The 25,322-nt window shown below is 43.6% G+C and overlaps 1 protein-coding gene across 9 annotated transcripts in view; it reads left to right on the top strand.

Moving 5' to 3' along the window:
• arhgef37 (Rho guanine nucleotide exchange factor (GEF) 37) overlaps positions 1-25,322 on the top strand; it is a 110,280-nt gene that overhangs the window by 50,504 nt on the left and 34,454 nt on the right. For all 9 annotated transcript variants that reach the window (XM_068043438.1, XM_068043436.1, XM_068043431.1 and 6 more), the window contains 4 exons: positions 7,413-7,543; positions 19,871-19,975; positions 22,937-23,050; positions 23,142-23,471. In XM_068043438.1, the coding sequence (XP_067899539.1) occupies positions 7,413-7,543; positions 19,871-19,975; positions 22,937-23,050; positions 23,142-23,471 (680 nt within the window). The remainder of the gene's footprint in view (positions 1-7,412; positions 7,544-19,870; positions 19,976-22,936; positions 23,051-23,141; positions 23,472-25,322) is intronic.

Below are 25,322 nucleotides of genomic sequence, written 5' to 3'. Positions count from 1 at the left end.
AACTTTAGCAATAATCCTAGTAGTAGGCTTAATACCTGTTGTGTGTTAGTCTAATACTTTGACAGATAAAGGGTTAGAGGTCATCAGTTGAGAAATAAAGCAGAACTGCGGCACAGAGCTGAGGGGAGGGATTAACTAAGGGAGGTGTCTTATTACAAGGAAAAAAATCCAAATGGTAACATTCATACACCTTTTCTATACCCTGTTTGCATTGCAGCGTTGACCCTGATAGCAAGACCCCTATATAAACCACCCAACACTCTTGCCTCAGAAGCAGTAAAATCCTTTTGGAGCAGTGTTTTTATTTGCTGCCTTCAAGTAAATACTGCTGCTGTCACCAATCATATACAACAAGTACCAACAAGCTTTAAGTTGTGTCTGCCATCTTGTGGTCTAGGGACAGGCAGCTTTGTGTAGTAATTACTTATGTTCATGTGACATAAAGACCCTAAATGTCAGCTATTGCACCTGGCAGTCACTAACTGGCAAAAGAGGGAAAGGGCAACACATCTTGTGGACTGGTGTGCACTACCAGAACGACCAGTTGCTACATCAGCTTGGCAACAGGCACCAATGTCAAAAACAACAACTCACAGCATCACTTGGCAGCTTCACGTGTGGCACTCGTGGCAGAACCTGCCTCTCAAGGATTGGCCTTCACAGCCATCAACAAAGGTGCACCGAGAGAAGACACCGCACCTAAACAGACTGTTTGCTGCATGCCCATCATCTTTCCTAGATGGAAGGATGCAAACCATGACGTTTCCCTTTAATATGATGAAATATTCCAAAGGAATGGATTATATACTAAACAGGAATTGGGAGAAAGGTTAGGAGAGGTGTCAGAAGGTTAGCTTTGAGGAAGCTTTTGGAAGTGAGAACAGTTGTAACAAGGCAGAGGAGTTTAGTAAAAGATTTCCGGCTTGTCACAAATGCTGAGTCACCATTGGCCAGAACCTTAACGGGACCAGCCACATAAATAAAGTGGCCACAACAACAGGTCAGTGGATGAGTATTCTGTAGTAAGTAACTCACCTCCTGACTCTCCAAAGCCTGTCCACCATCTACAAGGCACAAGTGAAGAGTATGATGGAATATTCCCTACTTGCTTGATGAGTGCAGCTCCAACAACACTCAAGAAGCTTGACACAAACAAGACAAAGCAGCCCACTTGATTGGCATTCCCTCCACCACCAGCACACAGTGGCAGCAGTGTGTACCATCTACAAAGATGTACAACAACAACTTGCCAATGCTCCTTCAACAGCATGTTACAAAACCACAACCTCTTCCACCTAAGACAAGGGCAGCAGACACATTGGAACACCACCATCTACAAAGTTCCCCTCCAAGCCACACACCATCCTGACTTGGAACTATATCGCTGTTCTTTCGCTGTCGCTGAATCAAAATCCTGGAACTTTCTTCCTAACAATACTGTGGGTCTTCCTACACCACTTGCAGCAGTTCAGGAACATGGCTCACCACATCCTTCTCAAGGGCAATTAGCAATGGATAATAAATGCTGGCCTTGCCAGTGATGCCTACACTCTACGAATGAATTAAAAAAAAATTACCGGAACAGATGGAGGTGGACACACAGCAATCCAGAATCAGAAGACTAGAGTGTTCAAGCTTTGGCATAGGGCCACCGGAGGTTAGAGAGGTACATAGGATCTGAAGTAGGCCATACTACCCCTCAGGCCTGTTCAACCATTCACTGATATCATGACTGATTTGTATCCTAACTTAATTTACCTGCCTTGGCTCCATATCCCTTAATACGCTTGGCTAGTGGAAAGCTAGCAATCTCAGATTTAAAATTATGACTGAGCTAGCATCTACTTTTTGTGGGAGAAATTTCGACATTTCGACCACCCTTTGTGTGAATACATGTTTCCTAACTTCTCTTATGAATGGCCTGGCTCTGATTTTACTTTATGTTCCTTGATCCGAGATTTCCCCACCAGTAGAAAATATTTCTCTATCTACCTTATCAATTCCTTTCAAAATTCTAAAAACCTTAATCAATTCACCCTTAACCTTCTATATCCCAGGGAATAGAAGTCTAATTTATGCAATCTTTCCTCATAGTTTAACTCTTGGAGCGCTGATAACATTCTCATGAATCTGTGCTGCATTTCTTCCGAGGCCAATATAGCCTTTCTAAGATGCAGTGCTCAGAACTGAACACTACCCCAAATGTGGCCGAATCAGAGTTTTGCATTGCTGTAACAAAACTTCGTCCCTTTACATTTTAGCCTTCTATATATAGGCCAACATTCCATTGGCCTTTGTCATTTTTTGTACCTGACCACTGTATTTTAGTAATCTGTGTACATGGACCCCTAAATCTTATAGGACCTCCACTGTTCCCAACTATTCACCATTTAGAAAATATTTGGATCTATCAGTTTTTGATTGAAAATGGATGACCTTATAATTAGCTGCATTGATAGCAATCTTCTATGGCTTTGCCTACTCACTTAATCTATCAATGTCTCTTCGTAATTTTACGGACCTGTCTACACGATTTACTTTGCCACCAATCTTTGTGTTATCGGAAATCTTGCATATATGGCTTTCTAATGTACTTCTTAAATTATTAATAAATATAGTAAACATAGCAGTTGAGGCCCCAGGATTCCACAGGTGGAATTTCCATTCCGGGGTCAGAAACCCGACATCGTGATCACTTCCGGGTCCCGGCCTCACAACATGACGGCATTGCAATTTCAATAGGCAAAGTAGGTAATTGGCCTAGAGTTATGTTTGCTGCCCAATTAGCAGGAAGGAGGCAGGACATAGGCCATTTCTGAGATTGCCGTTCATGCAAAGGTTGGAAGAAGGAGCAGAGCAGAGGAAAGTGAGGAAGGAGGGCCCCCCTGGTAGGGCAGCCTCCCCTGTCTTTCTGGCACATTACTGGAGATGCTGTTCGAGGTGGTGACTGAGCACAGAAACATCCTGTTCCCTCCCTGTCAGTGACAACAGCAAGCCTGCAAGGCTTACCAAGAGGACATGGCTGGAGGTAGCTCAAGAGGTCAGCAGCAGAGGAGTGGTGAGGAGGAGCTGGGTGCAGTGCTGGAAACATTTCAATGACCTTCTCAGGTCTGGCAAGGTGAGTCCAAAGATAGATCCAGATTGCATGCCTCCTGGTCACCAGTCACCAGGGTGCAAAAGAGAGGAGCATCTTGAGATCCATAGAGTTCTCTTGACCATGGGAGAGGTGTGTGCTCAGCAGCCTTAAAGACCCATAAGCATAGGTCAGAACCCTCGTGATGTTGGACAGGAGGCAGAAGTGCAGACTGCAACATCTTATGTGACTGAAGAGCTGCAAGTGATGAATGAGGGAGGCATTGTCCTAACTGCATCTTTCTTCATCCTGCAGGCCAAGCAGGAGTTGAACACCAGGGAGAATGAACAGGTACAGCTGGACGGTGGGGTTCTGCAGCTCATGTCACTGATATGCTTTGAGGAGTTGGCCCTTGAGGTGGTCAGAATGTTTTGCCACAGGGATGTGAGGGATGGAGAAACAGGGATCCACCATAGACAGGGTAAAAACATCTCAACATCTCTAGGTTTAGGGGATGAAGGCAATGCTCCCTGTGCAACAAGCTGTCAAAGCACAAGCTGTCATCTGATTATTTTAAGCACCGTGACGTCTGTTGGCTGTCCTGATCTCTCATCACCACCGTCTCTTACGTTTCTCACAAGGTCAACTGCAGAGGGGCAGGAGCCCAGATAGCACCAACAAAATCCCAAGGAATCAAGGGAGGAAGCCTGCACCATCACAACTTTCTTACGAAGCCGCCACCAGCGCATATACCCGCACCTCGATGAGTCGTCACACATTATTAGAGATAGTGGCACATGGTGAAGTGCACATCACATCAGAGCAGAAGGATAAAGGGGTGGCAGAGTCGGCTGTGGGCAGTCCTGCTCAGAGGTTGAAGGATAGGTGCAGCCCTGCTCAGCAGGGTGGAGAGGCAGAGCCTAGGGAATCAGAAAACAGGCGGCTCTACCTGGCAAACCAGCATGAGACGTGTGACCACGTTGGAGTTTTCTGAGGCTTTGCGGAGTCATGGGATAGAAATGTAGGAGTCCATTCATCTCATGTGCCCTACAATGTCTCAGTGCTTTGAGAAATGAGTTCCTCCATTGAGAGAGTCACCAACCTCATGGAGAGCCATATGTGGCAGCACTCAGAGTGGATGCAGGTACATCGCACTGACATGCACAGAATGCATGCTGCAGTCAGTAGCATTGACTGGTCAGTGTTGCAAATAGCACAACCAAGCATGGAGGGATGCCAGCTGTGACTCAGCTGGTGGTTGACTCCAGCAATCAAGGGCACCATAAAAGGGCCAAGGTGGCGACAAATGGTGATGAGGGGGCTACCCCTCACAGGGCTCCATCATCATCATCCATCCCCATGGCCCCTCTGATGGATAAAGCATCTGTACAGTTACATCCTGTGACAGAGGCAGCTCCTGCAATGATGCTGGTGCAGCAGCCTTTGGAGATGCCTCCCCATCCCCCCAGCACCTCCATAATGAGGCCATCCACCACAGGCATCTATCTCAGGCCCAGATAGGCACTAGCAAGCAGCCTGCCTCCACCTAATTCCTAGGCACAGTGGGAGCACTTTGTAGGAATGGCCATGAGCGCAGGCCACTGCATCGGTAATGCCACATTTTGGGTCACTTGGGTATATCGGTATGCCTGTTGTAAATAATATCACATTGTACTTTGATAAATCACTGGCCATGTTGTTGCACTAAGGCAGACTTGTGTGTCTTCATTTCATCATGGCAATAGCTGCCACAAACCTTCAGATGACCCTCAACAAGGGCACACAAATCAGCAACAATCTGCCTTCTGCAGCATTGATGCTCCACATGCCCAGGTAGCTTCTCCAATGGCAGTAGACCCTCTACTGAGGCTCTTGCCTTCATTACCTTCCTGTCCCTCATTCCTGACCACTGCGCCACTGTTGCCAAGGTTTGCCTCTGCTCCTGGAGATGCTGCTCCTTGTTGCTAGTCAACCGTATCTCGAAATAGCTTAATCCCGTTTCCTGTTACGTCCTTCCTTCCTTTCAATCTAAATGCGCAGTTTTCCTCAGCTCCCCTCTCATGACCCCATGAGGCCCACCAAGCTGCCTCTCCCAAAAGGCTGTTGTCGAGAGTAAGGAAATATGACAGATAATACTCCTCACTCTGTAGAACTGGCTGCCTGTGATTGAGGGCCTTTTCTGAGCCTTCCATCTTTGGTGGAATCTTTTGCTGCTCTCCTGCCGTTCTGAGTAGCTTTTCACTTTGCTTGCACCTCCTCCTCCCTGTCGTGGTTCAGACCCTGCGTGAATCCCATGCCTCTGAACGAAAATGCAAAAATGGCCCTTAATGAGCTGATAACAAGCTCGTTAAGTGGCTTAACTGGCCATTTAGCAATGTTGGGCAGGTTGGCTGTTCCAGCTGTTGACTGAGCCTTTTAAACTTGGAATGCGCTGGTTTTGCGCTGGGAAAACGGCATGCCGACTTGAAGTGTTTGTGTGTGGTAGGCAGGGTGGGGGGGGGGGGGTGGAGGGGGAGCTGTAAGCAACCGCCCACCCCCTTCATCAAATAAAAATCCCACCCCACTATTCACTTCCAATTAGACTACATATCCAGCATCCCTACTGTCCATCTTCCATACCTAATCAATCTCCTAACCAGATCAATTTCGATTCTATGAGCTTTAATTTTAGCTAACAGCCTCTTATGTGGAACTTTATTGAACTTCTTCTCAAAGAATGAAGCAAGGCCATAAAGAGATCTGTAAACAAGGATGATAACTTTGAAATCACTGAGGTGAAGGAGTAGGGTTCAGGATGAAAAATGGCAATGTGCAATGGCTCCAGTCACGCAAAACATTGGGCTGGAATTTAAACGGTGGCGGAAGAAAACAATGGCAGTCCACCCACATGGGCCGCATGTCACAGAGCCACCGTGCTTACATTTAAACAGCCGTGGTAGACTGCCCCACCCCCTGATGAAGTGGAGGGTGCGGGTTGTCCTTCCCCAGCAATGACATCAGTTGCCTGTGCGTAGGCACTGACGCCACTTTTAAAGGGCTTCAAACCCTAACTTTCAATTTAAATATTTTAAGAAAAACTGATTTTACAAAATTAAATAAATTGATCTTGCCCGTCTCCCACCCCCCAAATAACCCTACATTTAATTACCAGCCTTCTCCCTCCCCAAAACACTTGTGCACCTGACATTCCCACCCCCCCACAAAGTGCATCAACTTTACACTTTACCCCTTCCCACCATCCCCTACAGCAATGAGATGACTTTGACACCGCTCCCTACTGCACAGAGAAACTTTCCTGCTCTCCCCTCCCTACCAGTGTTCTGCCTTGGATCCCGGGATCCAAAGGTGTAGGAATGCCGGTCACTGGCACCAATATTGCACAGGGCCAGACAGCGGGAGCAAAATGGTATTTAATTTTATAATTTAAATTAATTTAAATATTTAAATTGGGCTCCCATCGCCAAGTGGCAGGGGGTGGGTGGGGAGGGCACCACGAGGCCTTGCTGCCACCGGCAATATCGGGCCGGGCCTTTCCGGCATCGAGGTCCATGATGGGCCTCTCCCGGAGGCATTTTCCGCACCACCCTCCCCCTGCCACGACCACTGACATTGGGGGGGCTCTGTGAAATTCAGCCCATTGTAGTTGGTTTTGACTGGAGTAATGTCAATGGCAAGGGTCTAATAGAAGTCAGATTGAAGGAATTTGAACAGAACGTGGTGGAGAGGTGGTGAAGTGGATGAAGAAATGTGCCATGATGATGCACTGACGGATCTTAAAGAGGCAGTGAAGGTTAGAAATGGAACAGAAACTAAAGAGGAGAGAAAGGAAGTGACAAATACGGGCCTTTAAGATGGGGGCAATAAAAGCAGTTTTGTAAGTGGGGGGGGGGGGGGAACAATGAGAAAAGTGAGCAGTTGATAAAGTTTGCAAACATAGGATTAAGCAGAAGTAATTAGGTGGTCAGGTTCAGGATTGGGAGGGCATTGACAGAACAAGTAGAGGCAAAGCTTCAGACGGCACTAACTGCACATAAAGTTTGTGGGTGTGTAGGAAAGTCACATTTGAAACTTTGAAAAATATGGCACATGTGCAGTTCCCCGTTGTTATCAAACCCACCTGCTGTACAAAGTGAGACAGATTTGGCACAGTAGAAACTTACACAGAGGGTAATAGAATGACATTGGCAAAGGCCTGGCTCTGACAATTTCCCATAATATTCTAACAGCAGATGTTGTATCAGCAAACAGGCATCATATCTACCAGCTATTAGACTAGTCAGAGGTAAATAATGGACATTGTTTTGTTGCTAATGTTTTATTCTTCTTCCAATTCCAACAGCAATGAAATACAGCAGACAAGAAAATCTTTCAATAAGGGATACAATAGGCAGAATAAACAAGCATTCCATCGCAAAGAAGGCATCCAGACTCAGCCAAGTTATTAAACATGAAACAGGAATCCTTCCAAAAGTAAGTTGTTTTCCCAGAGGTTTATTGCCTACATAAAAACATAAGCAAGCTTACATTGCATTCTACAAGCAAGACCATAATGGAGTCCATTGGCAATATTGCAATATGCTGTGAATAAGCAGCAAATCCTAACAGTCAATCTGAACTTGTATGAATTGGACTTATTCAGATGATTCATAACAACATGAATCTAACCCAGTTTGCCATCTATGGATTTTGGATTTCTTAGATCCTCTGAAAATAACAAAAGTGAAATATGCGCAATGGAGTGAATATCAGGCCCAACAGATGAGTAATATCATTCAATCAATCTAGACATCTAAAGCTGTCTGATTTAGGAGTGACCAGAAGAGATTTATTAAAAAAAAATGTTTTTAGCATTAGTTTAATGGTATGCATGCATCCTTTTTCTATGCTGGTCCAGTAGTGGTGATGAGGATGGGAATATATGCCTGATCCTTCACTGGCTTTGTGTATGCAAATGTATATGAATATGGGCACGTGCCTGTTAATTTAGTGGCAGGTCATCCCTGTTTGGCAACCAAATATATAAAATTTTATCCCCTTGAATCTGAAGCCTGAATGCTCACCTTTACTAGCTACCATTTTAAATTAACTGTTACAATGGGAACAGGAACAAACAGCATTCCGGAATAAATTCTCAGTACGGAATGATACAGTGGATAATGCCTTAATCCAAAGTGTGAAAATGGCGGCATTGAAAGCGAAAGTGTAGATAAGACAAATACACAGCCATTGGCATTCTTTGTAATCGATTGTCTCAAACCCTCCAATTTCAATTTACAGTTGAGATGTCCCATTAAGATTTGAGACCAGCCTTTGTTGTGATTTGGTACAATCATGATGCTCACAAGTACAACAACATATTTAACTCTGTTTTTAAATCGTTTGCTGGACTAAGATAAATGTATTATGATGATAGAGATGAATAGAATGATATTTGATTCTTAGCAGCCCTGCTGCATGCAATAATTAATTCATGCTAAACGTGCTTTATATATGGTCATCAAAGAGCTATGTACCAAATACATAACTTTATCATCATGAATCCTGAAAGCATTCATGTTATCCAGCTGAAAGTAGACCTTCTGCATTACACCACTTTCCTTTGAGGTGGAAAGGAAACAATGAAAAGCATGAGTCGATGTCTTTGACTGAGGAGGAAGGTCACTTTCAAGATCATTATGATAAAGCACTCATGCTTAGCACTCAGTGCTAACCTGGACCAATTTCAATAAAGTTGGCATCAGATTTCCTGTCCTGTGAATCTCAGCACCATTTAATGTCTGGATACTATCATGGAGAATAGCTTGGACTGTTCTGGGCTATTACCAAACTTGCACAGATTTTCCCTTGTGATAACAATAGTGTACATTTTACAGTCCTGGTGCTGAAGTGTTGACACCAGAGCAATGAGCTTAATATTCACTAGTTTCCCATTCAGCCAGCTAGATTTTTCTGGGTTAACAAAGCTTCATTATGAATGTGAGCTACTGCCTCATGTCTGGCCTGGCTCTGGAAGTTGCCTTGGGGTGATGGGGGTGTGTGACTTGCACATCCAAAGCCGATAAAAGGACTATAGCTAATAATTAAAGGAATGAGGGAGTGAAAATTACATAGAACTTACAGCACAGAAACTGGCCATTTGGCCCAACTGATCTATGCCAGTGTTTATGCTCTGTACAAGACTCCTCCCACCTCTCTCCATCTAACCCTATCAGCATAACCTTCTATCCCTTTCACCATCATGTGCTTATCTAGGTTTGCCTTAAATGCATCTATGCTATTCACCTTAACTACTCTGGCTGCACGTTCCACATATTTACCACTCTCTGGATAAAGAATTTCCTTTTGGATTTATTAGTGATTATCTTATAGTTATGACTCCTAGTTTTGGTCTCCCTCACAAGTAGAAACATAGGGCTGAATCTTACCAGGCTGGGAGACGGGAAGGCTGGCAAAATGGCACAGGAAGGTGTCGGGGGGACATGCCCGCGTCTTCCTACTGTCATGCCATTTTGCCAGTGGTGGGAAAGGTGACAGGTGAGCTGACCACGTGGAGCGCAATTGACCCACTTAAGTGGCCAATTAAGGGCCATATCTCCGCCTTCGCAGGCATTTTGGCCATGTCGAGGGGGTGCCACTGCCGCTTGGGGAGACCGTCCGGTAAAACCTGGTGGCTTCCCAGCAGACTCTGGATGGGAGGGGATGTCCTCCTTTTTGGGCACTCCATGGCCACGGCCATCCTCACAGCAATGGTATCGCCTGTTCCTCATGACCCTCCCCAACCCCACCTGATTGCTGGGGACTGTGGGGCCTGTCTGCCTAGCCCCAGTGTCCCACAAGAATACCTACCCCTCTTCAATGGTGTCACGGCCAATGAGGTGCCCTCTTGCAGTTGCAGCCCCAGCAATGGCCACTGCTCGGGTGCGGGCTGCCATCCTTAATTGGCCATCACCGTGAAGATGCCTCTCTGGGTCCCACCACCCACCGAAGCGGGGTCGCCTCCTGCTTTCAGTGGGACCTTAGCCGTTGTGGCAAATTTCCAGCCATCTTCCCTATCAAACCATTCCATAATATTAGATACCAGTATCAGGTTAACCTCAGCCTTCCCTTTTCTAGAAAAAAAGAGCTCCAGCTTGTTGAGTCTGTCCCGCTATGCGTAACCTCCTCATTCTGGCATCATCTTTGTAAATCTTTTTTGCACCTTCTTCAATGCCTCTATATCCTTTTTTGTAATATGTAATGTAAAACAGCTGAATGTAAACAAAGATGACAAGAGGAGAGAATGAGGGCAATTTTATCAAAGCCAAAATCTACCTCAGTGTAAGACACTGCTGGAGTGCAGAAGCAGACAGAGAGATAGCGAGTGAGACAGAGCTACAAATGAAAAAAAATGGAGAAAAAAAGAATTAAGAGCCGATTTCAAGTTCTGATGGGAGCCATGAGAGTGGGGACCAAGGCAGGCAACAAACTACTCAGTGCTCCACAGAGTTAAGCATGTGAGATTTTTTAACAGCCAGTCTTCAATTTCTAAAGCCCTGCCAGTCTTCTGCTTGAACTGAGTGGCAAGTGTTAGCTGTACAATGGCCTACAGTGGGATTTTGGATTGAAGAAAGCTGCTGCTGGGGACCTGAAGGACCTCCTCAGCAATTAGCTAAGTGGTTGGGAGGACGTCTGGAGATCATGCAGTTGGGAGAGGGAGAGAGAAGCCTGGGGCAGGGGAGGCCGTAGGTTTCTTGTGTGGCCTGGAGAAGTAGGAAAGCCACAATGGTTTTCCCACACAGCTCTTGAGTCAAAATTGCAGTCGAGCCCCAATGAATTGCATCGTTAAAGAAAGAACCTATTGATTCCGGCAGGGCTCCTTTTCACCTGCTCAAAAGAGTAGGTTAATATTACAACCTGCAAGAAGGCAGCAGGTTTGGTGCAGGAAAGTTGCTTCAGCCATTTTAATTTCTCATAGGCAGGGTTAAAAATCGGCCTATTTGAGACTAGCAGTAAGAGTTACAGGAAGTGGCATAATTTTTTTTAACTTTGGTGTGAATAATGTCACAGGTGATCAACTCTCTTATTAAGTGTCACTGTTGTTCTAAGATTGTTCCTCAGAACCATTGTATCACACCCTCCTCGAAGAATGGAATAGGGCATTTTCTTTTATCCAGTTTTCTCCCTTCATTCTTTAAGGTGACAGCTCATGCAACTACTTCCAGTACCTCACCTAACTTGCTATTCTTATGCTAGTTTATACATTGAGGCCTAAGTTTTCTGATTGTAATGCAGATGAAAATTAATGGTTTCCATCAGTATAGCAATTGGAAAACCTATGCCTGATGTTAAAAAACTATTCTCAGGGTTGGGGGCATGGAACTGCAGCAAATCACAACTTTATCCTTATCTGATGATCATACAAATTTACTTACCTAACACTGGATAGGAATAGGAATCTTGCCTGAGATTTCCCTTTTTTGTTCAAGATCAGCATGGCAATTATAGCATTCCTACTGTTGATCTACCTGAGATCATCCAGATCAGCACAGGCTGGGAACAGAAATTGAAACATTCCTACTTTAAATTGCTCATACAGTGTCACATTATACATTACACAGTGAGTCGATATGATCTACAAATATACAAACAATGATGGACAGGAAAAGACCCTCTCATCCATCCAGCCTGTTCCACCTAATTGTGACACTTTGTATATATCATAACATATGTACTTTCCACCCTATCCAAAAACCATGTCATCTTCTTGGAGAGGTGAAAAAATAGATAACAAAACTCTGCCCAATTTGGAGAAAAAATTCTGGGAAATTCCTCACCCACCCCTTAGGCGAACAAAACAAAACCATGAGATTATTCTGGCCCTCATAATTCTATTGTTACGATCAGGTGAGGAAGGGGTCTCAGGCTCCCTTTTTGCCCCTTCTTTGGTTTGACTGCAGCAGGGTTTATCCTTTTTAACACAGTGATTTAACTTACCACCTCAGTCAGCACTTGTTCCTGTTCCTCTAATATAATTGCAAATGAAACAATCAGACAGGTTTTCCTGAGTTTAAACAAGAAAGATATAAGTTTATTAAACATCACTTTAAACCAGTTAAAATTATTAAAATATGTGACACATCCATGCTCACAGTCACTTGGGAGGCACACACACATACAAATAGATTACAGAGGGAAAACAGAGTTGGGAGTTTGAAATAAAGTCCGCAATAAAAGGAATTCAAATACTTAGTCTTAGTGTCTTTAGTTGAAGTTAAAGTCTTGAAGTCTTCGTTGGGCCATGTGCACAATTCGGGCTTGCTTCTCTGGTTCTTGAAGGGTACAGAGGGGCTTTATCCATGTCCCCAGGTTACTGACTATAAAGGTCTGTAGTCTTAAGGCTTAGTAGCTGCCACCGAGGCTTCCCTGGGACTTTGCTGGAGAAAGAGAGAGAGAGAGAGAGAGCGAGGAGATGTTCCTTTCTTGGAGTTCAGTTACTGTCTGCTTTCAGAGGCACAATTCACAAACTCCCAGAGTTACATAGGCAGTCATGTGATGTGACTACCTGTTTGTGTTTGAAAAAGAAGTCTCCAGAAGAGTTTTTTGATATTCAAAGTTCTCCTCCCTAGCTGTGCAATTATACTCGGTGGTGGGGGGGGGGGGGGGGGGGAATGTGGGGGGGGATTTGACTCTTTCAAAGTCAATGGGTGTCGATGGCTTTTGACCATCAACATTGACAAAACCATTCTAGGTAATTTAATCAGAGAGCACCCCATTGTTCTGGCTGGACTGGGTAATCACCTCTGTCTCCACTCGGCCTTTGGCGTTTCATGTGCAAATTCATGCATGGCTATCTTTAGCTGCTCTGTTCTGCTTTTTAAAAGTTATATGTAATAACGTCCAGTAAAAGTCTCAGGCAAAGTTCCATACGATGAATTTAATATTTCCATGTGGCTTGTGGGGTTTCCGTTACACCTCGATACCACGCCGAATGAAATGCAACAATGGGGAGCATTTCATTATAAGTTAAACACAGGAAAACACACACGCATTTTTTCATTCACTCATCCACTCAGAAATCTTAATATTGTTGCAGCTTGTCTTTTTCTCTGCAGCAGTGCAGATTTAAACTGCCCTTTTCTCTTGAGGTTGGTCTGAGATGGTTAGGTGTTGTCCAATGGGTTTCAAGTTTCTTTGCTATCAGTTTGTCATAAGCTGGGAATTGGCATCCCAATAAACATAGTTGTTGGGGAAGCTTGGTGTCTGCAAATTTCCATAATTTTCTAGGGTGAATTCTTTGTACACAAACTTTAAACCCTTAGTTGCTGTTTCTGCAACATATGGTTCTAATTCTTCAGGTTCCAGTACCTTGTTAATTTCTCTCCTTAGGGTAGTATTGGGCTATGAGTCGGTTTTAAGCCCCTGTGAGATCTTTGAGATCTCCTCTGGGCTTTTGTTCTTGTTGGAGTCTGAAGTAAGATTGTTGACAAATAGTCATTTGGTAATACAGAACCTGAGAATTGCTGAAAATAGAGACATGCTGTTGAAGCTTTTCATCTTTTACTTCTATAAATTTTACTTTAATACTCAAACCAAAACCAACATAAATTAAACATGAACGAACAGTTAAATTACTTATTCGTTTGGTAGTACAGAACTTGAGAATTGCTGAAAATAGAGACATGTTGTCGAAGCTTTTCGTCTTGCACTCATCAGGACAATACACAAGAATAACCAACGTAAGGGAAAACAACAGCTTATACTGGATGAGAAGAGAGTGATGACTGGTTGAGCAACAGGTAAAGCTAGCTGTTTCACACTGCTACTATGCAGCAGCAACACATGTGGTGTTCACCACTAAGAGGAGGCTGCTATCAAGCCAAAAAGAATTTCTGCCTATCTCACAAATGAGGAATGTGATATATGAATTTCAATGCCAGTGTGATGCTAGGTATATAAGCCGTACATCCCAAAGACTGGCGGATCATATCAAACAACATGTCCCTTCCGCTGTTCACAATGGGCAAGGTACAGGCCGTACCCACCCAGCCTGTGCTTGCAAAACTCAAAACACAGTGTCCAACATTAGATGTGATTCCGCAATTGGACAACATTTGCTAAATAATCCACAGTGTGCTAAGAATTACGCTGACAACCAATTTAAGATTGTCAGTCGGGCTCGCAGTGTGACGCATTTGTGTGTACTGGAAGCTACATATATTAATACACAGGGCCCTGTTCTGTGCAGACAGAAAGAACATCTACAAACACTGTGCCTGTTTCAGCTGAACAAAATAAGTGACAACCATTCGCTAGTTCATTCCTCAGGGCATTGCCTTGACCAATCAGAGTCAAGCTGCCTGGTTTGAATTTCAGACAAAGCTTGGCAGTTAATGGTTAGTCACCGTAAACTGGTGCATTCTCCATGGCAATGCCTCTACCAATCAGAGTTCACTTGCCAACCAACCAGCACTCTCTTCTCATGCAGTATAAGTTGTTGTTTTCCCTTACATTGGTTATTCTTGCATATTATCCTGATGAGTGCAAGATGGAAAGCTTCGACAACATGTCTCTATTTTCAGCAATTCCTAAGAATGTTGAATTTAATTAGCTCTGGGCTTGGGCTCTGATCATAGGGGTTTGCAGTGGGTGAATCGACTGACCTCACTTTCAGTGTTCTGGTGAGTTATACAAGTGCTGCTCAATTTAGGGCATTTTTGCTTCCCTTTTCTCTTGACTGTGGGGAGGGACTCTTTGCTAATCCATGTCCTATGGGACATTCCTGCTCACCGATATCTGTATAGATTCCACTGTACTCCCCTGCGTCACTTCAACTAGGTGAGGCATCACCCTCAGGGTCTCTTGGCACACTTGGAAACTTCCTTTGTCCCTGCAGCTTTCTGTAAAGGTTGGCAGCAGCCCTGGTAGGGTGCTCCATTTCCCTGTATTTATGTAAGAGGGTGTGTGGTCCAATTTTTCCAACATTTCAGGGTTGGCTAACCGGACAGTAGGGCATTCCATTTGGGAATCCTGCTCTAACCTGTTCTCTTTGTCCTTTTTGTCCCCTTCCTCCCTAACTGTCTGTCAGACCTGTGCTTGTCTGTCCCCTTTTGTTCTTGGCAGGGGTCCCTCACAATTCACCAGCCCTCTGCTGGAGCATCCTCCAAAAACTGGTACAGGAATTAAGGGTGCAGATTTCACTGCAAATTGGGGCTTTCCCTCAACCTGGCACATGTGGCAAGTTTTACAGTACTCAACTACATCTTTGTGGAGTTTTGGCCAGTCAAACTGCTGTCTTATGCAGGCTTTGGTTTTTCGTATACCGACATGTACAGCCATTGTAAACTCATGGGCCATTCTTAATATTTCTCTACAGTACCTTGGCGGCACCACTAACTGGTGAACCACTGTCCACTCTTTGTCCTCAGGTTTGTGAAGAGTACCCCATTTCCTCATCAGCACCTCATTCTTTACATTGTAGCAATTAGGGACTCCCTCTGCTTCAGTTTCCGTTTGGGAAGCCTGTGCTAACTTCCTGGACCAGGTCGGCTTGCTGAGCCTCAACTAGGGAAGATTCATTTAACCCATTCCCTAACTTCCCAAAGAAAGTTTCAGAAAACCAAACAGCATGGTCATCCGACTACAGTGCTAGTTCAGTCTCCTCTGAGGGAGCTGGTTTGGCCATGGCCCGATTCACTACACATTCAGGGGAAATGCAGGGGACCGTCCCCTGCCACTGCTCTGTCACTTTGACCTCCTTCGGTCTCTCGACTACGACTGGGGAAGCTACCAGTTTCGCCCACGCCAGATCATTACCTAGGAGCAGGTCAACCCCATCCACAGGCAAACTCGAGACAATCCCTATGGTCACTGTTCACGAAACTAGGTCGCACTCCAGGTGTAAAGGTACGGGCGTACACTGCCCTCCGATACCATTCACTGCCATCCTTGCATTTACTGCACTGTCTGGGGGAAAGGTCAGGCCTTTTCCCAGCAAAAGGGATTTGATGGCTTCTGTTTCCCTGAGTATGATGATGGCCTTCCTTGCCCCACTCGAGGGGTATGGGTTACTCGCCCTGTGGACACAAAATCCTGATAAGGTTCAGGGATCTCGTTAAATTTTCCTATACTCACAGCAGTATTTTTTCTGGGTCTTACTGCTGTTGCAGTTAAATCCACAGCCTGCTCTGCTGTGCTTTCCATCAGGGTCCCTTCTCCTGCACTAAGTGGGTGTGCCCTGATTAACCCTACAATCTTTCCCTGTAGCTTCCAGCAGTCAGCTCTGAGGTGACCTACCTTGTTACTGTGGAAACACACAGGTCTCTGGCTCTCACTCCTGCTTTCAGCACTATCTTTTTTGGCTTGAGGGGGACATCCTGTGTGTCCTGCTTTCCTTTCTCTCCCAGGACTGTTTGGGCTCCTATCATCCTCCCACCTCTTTTCCTTTTTCAGGCTTGTGGGGGTGACCCCACACTGCCCAGCCATATTTCTCAACTTTTCCATAGATAGGGCCTTTAACTTATCCCAATTTACTTCACCCTGGCTTGGGGAGGTACTGGCTTCAGATGTGGCCATGTTACACAAACCACAAGAAAACCTGTACTGAAATCTTTTTTTTTTGATTGGGATCAATTTGGTTTCCCACTTCCAATTATTCATTTGTCTGTGGGTATAATCCCAGACTAGAGCCCTCAAATTTCTGTTATGACCAGGTGAGGAAGGGGTCTAGGGCTCCCCTTTCGCGCTTTCCCTGGTTAGACCTCAAAAAGGTTTATCCTTTTTAACACTGTGATTTGACCACTTGCTCCTGTTCCTCGAATATATTTGCAAATGAACTAATCTTGAGTTTAAACAAGGAAGATGTAAGTTTATTAACCTTATCACTCTAAACCGGTTATAATTACTAAAATATGCGTGCATCCATGCTCACATTCACACGAGGGAAAACAGAGATGAGCGGTTAAAGTAAAGTCCGTAATAAATGGAATTCAAATACTGAGTCTGAGTGTCTTTAGTTGAAGTCCTCACTGGGCTATGTGCACAATTCAGGCTTGCTTCTCTGGTTCTGGAAGGCAGGAGAGGGACTTTATCCATGTCCCCTGGTTGTTGACGATAAGGATCTGTAGTCTTGAGGCTTAGTAGCAGCCACCGAGACTTCCCTGGACTTTACTGGAGAGAGAGAGAGGAGATGTTCCTTCTCTGGAGTTCAGTTACTGTCTGCTTTCAGAGGCACAATTCACAAACTCCCAGAATTACATAGGCAGTCATGTGATGTGACCACCTCTTTGTGTTTGAAACAGAAGTTTTCAGAAGGGTTTTTTGAAATTCAAAGTTCTCTTCTCAAGCTGTGTAAACATACTTGGTAAGGGGGTTTGGCTATTTCAAAGTCAATGGCTGTCGATGGCTTTTGATGATCAACATTGACAAAACCATTCTAGATAATTTAATCAGAGAGCACCCCATTGTTCTGGCTAGACTGGGTAATCACCTCTGTCTCCATTCGGCCTTTGATTTTTCGTGTGCAAATTCATGTGTGGCCATCTTTAGCTGCTCTGTTCTGCTTTTTAAAAGTCATTTGTAATAATGTCCAGTAAAAGTCTCAGGCAAAGTTTCATAGGACAAAATTAATATTTCCATGTGGCATGTGGGGTTTCTGTTGCACGATGCATTACCACTTCTTGTAATAGGTGATGTCTGCCCTAGCCAGAAACAGGTCAAGCTCTAGCTTAACGGAATCTGGCCTAAGCCAGCAGCCTGTTCCAGAGATCCCCTATACTTTGGGGAAAAGAACCACCTCCCAATATCTAACCTAGAACTGGCCGTATGCAACTTAAACTTGTGACCCCTGGTCTTCCTTAATGTATTTAATTGGAACAAATGGTCAACTTGAACATAATCTATTCCTTCATCACATTATAAACCTGGATCAGACTATTCTTAAGTCTGTGCTCTTTTAGCCTACCTTGTTAACTAAGGGGCTTTAAACTGGGAATTGCTCTGGTGGCCTTCCTCCACACCTTTTCGAAAGCCTCAATATCACCCATCATGTGAGGACTCCAGAACTGGACCGAGTATTCCAAGTGATTGATTCCTGATCAAGGTCTTGTACAAGGACAAAATAGTATGCTTTTACATTTATTCAATGAGTCATTAAAGATCCTTAGAGTGGGGCTTTTTAAAGATTATACTGATCCAGTTATGACAGAAGCTAATACAAAAGCTCACTTCAGAATTCTTTTGTGGGTATTGTTATAGCGAGGTAGATTTTCATGTCACCAATTCCATTAGGCAAGTGGCAGACAGATCAAGCCCGGAACTTACCCAATGGAAGTGGTCTCAGGCCTGGGATCACTTTTATAGTTCGACCTCATTTAAATTTCATTGAAGGCGCTTATGCTTTTCGAGCGCCATACCAAACAAAGTGAGCAAGATATCTGGAGGTCCCTGAGTGGGGGTGGGAGTGGAAGAGATTGGTAGAGCTGAGATGGATAGAGCTGTAGAGGGCGTTTGGAAGAGGGGGGGTGGCATTGGGATTTATGTGGGGCCAGTTAGCCCATAAAAATTGATACAAATCTTTTCTCCTCCCCACTTATTTTAGTGGAACTCTGCTTTGGCTGCATAATGCCAAACACCAATGAACAAAGCAGGCATGATGCACCATCTACCCATTTCCTACTTCAAAATTGCTTGAGGTCTTATTGATGTCACAGCACTCCTGATTGTCATGGGCTAGTGAGACTCCCTCCTGTTTCTAGAAGGCACATGTCCCTTTCCAAAATGCCGTAGCATTGATGTTGTAGGAATTGAGTGATGACTGCTGTGCTTCAATTTTGATTGTCGCACAGCCCCATTCTCACCCAGAACAGGGGATGATATTCAGACCCATTGGGCTGAATTTTACGCTGCCCCAGTGGGTCAGATGTGGGGGTGGCGTAAAATTGAGCGGGAGGCTCTGGGAAGCCTACCCGCCCCACTCCTGTCTCTGGTCAACTTTACGGGGGTTGGGCGGGCGGCGGGGGGAGGGAAACGGCCTGCCCACCCGAGGCCAATCAAGGCCCTTAAGTGGCCACTTAATGGTCACTTAAGGGCTCTCGCCTGCCTCCACGGGTATTTTCCCATGGCAAGCGGGCGTGGCTGGGGATGTGAAAGTCCGCCCAGCGATAGCTGCCGGCCTTTCCATGTGCTGGGGGGTGGGGGCGCCATGGCAGTCGGGCATAGGGTGCCCAATTGACAGCTGTCCTGACTCCCAACCCACCCCCGGGACCCAAGACGCCCCCCCTGCCCCCAAACGACCACTCCTGCCTCACCAGGGATGGACCAATCTGCCTGGTGAGGCATGCTCAACTTACCTTCGCTCCAGGCTCCATCTGGTCGGCTGGGCTGCAGTCCCAGCAGTGGCCACTGCTCCCAATGGCGCTGCTGGGACTAAGAGCTGCAGACCTGTTGATTGGCCGGCAGCTCAATGAGGCAGGACTTCCTCTGTCAAGCGGGTAGAAGTCCCGCCTCGGAATAATTAAAGCCCGGGGACCCGTAAAATGCGGGACGGATCCCCGGGCTAGGCGGATGCGGGTTCGCCACTAACTTTTACATCGGTGGCAAATTCCCCTCCACCTAAGGTAAAATCCAGCCAATTGTATCACATGATAACATTCTAGATTAAAATATACTCATGGATTGTTGACAGTAAGGGTGGTAAGTGAATTAGTACTGTTGAGGTCAATCAATTAATTGATCTGCTATTGTGAATTGTTTGACAACATCTAATGTGAAACAACCAATAAATTTTACATGTTAACAGAAGTTTTTTTCATCTATTACTAGGTGAAAGACAAATATTTTGATGATTTAGTAAAACTTTTCTATATAATAGAAAAAAATGTTACAACGCTGAAGAAAAACACAGAAAATTATATAACAAATATGGAGGTAACTTATAGCACGTTGTTATATTTTTGCCATTTTAATATTCTTTTCTTTCTGTCCCATTTTCTTATTTTTTGTTTCTAGTGTGCTTCCCTTCCCCTTTACTATTTAGATTGCATTTTACTCTTAATTTATTCTTTCATATTCATTCTTTCTTCCCTTTCATTTTTTTGTTGTGGTTTAGTTTCTATTTTACTCTGGCTTTCTAATTTTGGTTGTTTCTTTCTTTCTTTCCGTTTTGCTTTATCGTTGTTTTTTCATTATGTCTGATCCTTGCGCATTTAGAGATGTGGATAAGCGAGTTAGAGGAATCTATCACACTGAGGAATTCAGGCACTGCCTCAGTTCAAAGAACATTGCCAGAAATTTGTATGTAATTGGGTCCTGTTATTTGTACAATTAATTTTACTTCATTTCTTCCCCATTTGGTACATATTGCTTCAATTTTCTTTTTTTTTTAAATGGTGGTGAATAAGAGCAAACATGTTGGACTGGATTCTCCCACAGGCTTCATGACCCCGAAGTCAAGACCAAATAGGAGTCCCGAGTCTGCGCTCACTGGCAGCGCACCCAGCAGCGCAGTATTCCCAGAGGCAGCCTCCCAATTGACCACCTCCGTACTTGCCATCCTTAATAGGACAGCGGGCAGGCTCTCAATGCTGCCAGCCCAATCAGAGGGCCAGTAGCTCTGGAGCCATGGCAGCCCCATTGAGGCATCCTTGGAGGTGTGTATTTAAAGTAAAAATTGTTAGGGCCAAAGCTGTTAGGCTCCTCCAAACGGAGGAAAAACCCCTCCGGGTGCTTTGTTTTGGTCAAGGGCACAGCCTTTCCTACCCGCGGCCCCCTCTTTGGGGCATGGAGATGGCAGCCTTTGTACATGTCAGAGAGCCGCTCCACCGATGGCAAAATGCCGCGCGCCTGCAAAATTGGACATAATTGGGTCCGTAATCTGCTTAATTGGTTGCCCGCCTCTGTGGTGCAAGCAGCCAATCCGGGTCCCTGCCTGCCTATGGGAAACTTCCACAGCAATAGGAATGCATTGGTGACCTATCCCAACATGGCTGCTCACTATTTTCCTGGCCCCGCGCCTCCATCATTGGGCTGTGCAAATTCAGTCTGTTGTTACACCAAAGAACATCTTTTAATATAGGTAAGTGTCAGTTACTGGTCACAATACTAGCAGAAAGGTGATTGCTTTCAGGTAAGATATAGTGTTATTCTCTTTAGCATGTTATATAGTAAACAATATACTTGAACACACACTAGCACGGTTAATTCTAATTTAACTGAAGAGAAAGGGGAAAAATGACAACAATTCTCAACAGTCATTGGGGATTTATTATTAAATACTGAACAGACTTTATATGATGTGGTCTTTAATATAACTTCAAGTCAGAATAAAAATGAGCTTCTCAGTTCAAATGATTGCTCCTTTTATTTTAGAAGCAAATATTTTGAGAGTAAATCAATTGACATGTGTCTGTTTAGTCCACTATTTTTTTCCAATATTTATACCCAGCTAGGCTGCTTATACATTTATGATGGCTCCATTTCATTACCATAACTTTGTTAGACCAATGAAGCTCAGCTACTGGGTAGATATTTGGAGCCTGAAATTATGCCATAGCACATTTAAAATAAATAAGTTAATCCCTCAAACACATTAATTATTTGTAGAGTAGCAACCCACAAAGTAATTTCAGGGCCTTATGATATTTTTTGCCTTTTTGTGTGATTTTCTCTTTGTTTAATCAAATAATTTTGTGATCAATATTTACAGCACTTACAGCATTTATCTAGAAGTTACAAATAGTTTTATCATAAAAAAATTATTAAATAGAAAATGTGATTACTAAATCATACATACCTGAGATAATTTTATACATTCTAACAACATTATCATAATTACAAATGCAGAAGTCACTCTTGACACATGATAGACATGTCCATGATAGATACTCTCAACTAAAGTGTTCTGTTTCCATGGCAGCTCTTACAAAGTGAATATTCAGCATTTGTTGCCAACCTTCTGGAATTTGTTTCAAAGTTAGAAAAATAATTCTGCTTGTAGCTTTTTCACTTTTTTTTTTCCTGTGCTTTTTTGAATGGAGGGGTGGTGGGTAACTTACAAAATACTATTTAGGGGTATTTTTTTTAAAGAATAATGTTATAATGGTACACAAAAGTATGCACCTAGATTGTTCAAAGTATCTCCCAAATCCACATATACCACATATCACAACTGCTGGGTTAATGCCTCAGTGTTTTACAACTCAGAAGGAAATCTCAAAAAAGGCACTGCTGACACTAGGTTAGTATCTTTTTCTACTATCACGTTCATTTTCATATGTGCTAATTAGGTTTCACTTTTAGATATGAAGCCAGTCAAGTGATGCTATATTTTGTATAAGATGATATCTAAAGATTGATGCAAGTATCACCTGAGCGTTATTGATAAAGTTTAAATTCATCATTTACCTTAATTTAGAGCAGAACCTAGAACTATGACACCAAAGACACTTTCAAATTTAAACATGACAAATGTATATAATCAAGCAATGTACAGACTCAAAAGCCATTGCTTTTAATGGCAGACTATTGAGTTCAGTATTGAAGGATTGATTATTTTTACTCATGCCACTGGTTTTTACTTTAATCTTTTCTACCCCTCTGTCAAACTTACCTTCACACAATGTTAGAACTTGGATTTTATAACAAGAAATCTGTTTGGTTTCTGTATCCAATTTCTAGAAGCCCAATGTTAAATTTAAGATGTCAAGGTGAAGAAACAGTGCACAAATGATGGCTGTCCTCAGATATATTTAGCATGTTTTGTAAAGCTGATAGGATATATTTACTAAATATAGTAGCGTCTAAGTATCATGCATTCATTATGCACTTGACATGTAGTTACATCTGGCACTGCTCCATCTTTTAATTGTCTTCTTTCTAATTTTGGATCAGCATTTTCAAAGCTTAAGGTCCTACCATTATGTATCTGATTTGACGGATGAACATGCTACTGTCAGCTATCAGGAGTTTATCCAAATACTCCACCAGCAGATAATTCCTGAATTTGTAAGTAAAGGCAATATAAAGACATAAAAATAATAGATATTAGAGGGTTTAAGTTACATGTCTTATATTAAAATGTTTTTGTTTCAAGCAGAAAGGAAGACTGGAATCCATCATTTATGAGCCACTATGTGCCCTCTTAGGTTTGTTCAGTGGCCCGCAACAGCTGGTTAGAAAACATAATGATAAATTCTTAGATTATGAAAAAATTCAAGAGAAAATAAAGCAAGAAGGTAATGCATCTTATGACGAGAAGGCTGCTGTGGAGACATACAAAGCACTTCATTCTTTATTACTCACCGAGCTCCCTACATTTAACAGAACTGTACTACAGCTACATGCACAGATTCTTCAAGCATTTATCACTGTTCATTGTGACTTAGCCAACAATGTGCTTGAAATAACCAGCCAGCATCTGCATAAGGTAATACTTTGCATTGAATTATTAGTTATATTAGAGAGATTGAATGGTGAATTGGGTCACAATATTGTATTTTTCCTCTCTGGGATCTGGGTTCAAATGCAGCCCAGATTTGGGGAAAATCTCAGTACCCTGAAATTTGTTTAAAAGTGTTTTTATTTGACAGGGTTACAGATGACTAGAAATGCACCAATCTCTCACCATCAGCCTCATTACACTCTAAAAACACTCCCATGCTCAGGGAAGTAACAGTACCATAGGCCCATGAAAAGCAAGTCTACAAATGTGCCATCATTGTTTCAGGAGAGCAAGCAGGAGGCTGACCTCATGTGTTACACAGCAGAGCACAGTGCCATCAGTATCTGACTTAAAAGGGAACTCTGCTGCACAGGTATTTCTCCCTTAGAAAAAAATTAAACAGGCAACAGAAAAGTGCTTAAAAGTCCCAAGTGAAAGGGGTTTTGTACAATCTTGATGCAGGCCACAGTTGATTTGAGAGTACTGCATAAATTGGCATCAGTGGTACATTTTTTTTATTTGTTCGTGGGATGTGGGCATTGCTGGCTAGGCCAGCATTTATTGCCCATCCCTATTTGCCCTTGAGAAGGTGGTGGTGAGCTTCCTTCTTGAACCGCTGCAGTCCTTGGGGTGTAGGTACACCCACCGTGCTGTTGGGAGCATGGTTGATACAAAGCTATGAAGTGAGTAGTTCAACTCAGAAAAGGCATAAGGATGCACAGTGTGAAAAAGAGCAAAGTCATACTGAAGCCAAAATGAGTAGCTTATCAGTGAAAAGAAGGGGGAAGTTTTTCACCTGCACCTGCCCACTACCATATCTCGTTGTGCACTTTCATAGAACAAACAGCCAGTTCTGAAAATCAGAACAATGGTGGAAAAAGAAGGCTGTTGCAACCGGTAAAGAATTTTTAAAATTATAATTTATTTTGAAAGTCTTGACTTATTGCTGGAGTATAGTTTCACAGATGGGCCAGGCCTTCTAATGCCTCAGCCAAATGTTCATGTGAGTATTGGCAGGCATTTAAAGATAGAGCACATCACACTGTGACCTTTCTGATCTGTATGGTTCCGCTACTCAATATTAAACCTGCTGAGCTGTCATGAGAAAAATTGGATTTATATATCTGTTAAAATTATCTAGTCTGTCATGATTATCTAGTCTGTCAGCACCATATCCTACAAAATGGTTAGCAAACTTAATTTTCAGCTAAATAACTATTTTGATATGATAAAACCAGGCTTAAAACATATAAGTTATTAAAATGTAAATATTAAGACTGACAGATTAATTTAAAATATTTAAAAGGGGCACAAAGGCTTGAATTTTAACAGTCAGACTTGCTCACTGGGGTGAAGGCAGGCAGAGGGTTGAGCGTCCGCATGTTTGAGGAGTGGATTTTTCATTGGCTCTTTTACTGAGCCACAGCGTTAGCGTCCCGCTTCCGGGTTTCCCGATCAATTAGAGCGGGTGGGCATGATGGTGATCCACATCTGACTGTTGAAGCTTCGCTATTTAAAGGAACCCTGTGAAGGTCAGAAGGGAATCATTGTTCAACTGTCCAGTGAGAACCAGCTACTTGAGTGATGGAGTCTCACAAGGGAAGGCTGCCCCATGGTTCTCTAATACATCCCTGGACATCATGCTGCGGCTTGTTCCCAGCGGACGGGAGGAAGAAGCTTGCCTTAGAGAACAAGCTGGCACAGCTGGAAGTGGCAGAGAAGGCAAGCTGCAGGAGTCTGCTGCCTTGCTCCTAAATACAGTGCCGCAAGAGGTTCAGTGACCTCATCAGGGCAGGAAAAGTGAGTGGTATGGCACAAGTGCCAATACTCATATCT

This window comes from Heterodontus francisci, chromosome 12 (assembly GCF_036365525.1).
Source record: "Heterodontus francisci isolate sHetFra1 chromosome 12, sHetFra1.hap1, whole genome shotgun sequence".
NCBI classification, from domain to species: Eukaryota; Metazoa; Chordata; class Chondrichthyes; order Heterodontiformes; family Heterodontidae; genus Heterodontus; species Heterodontus francisci.
This window is presented reverse-complemented; position numbering and strand designations above follow the sequence as displayed.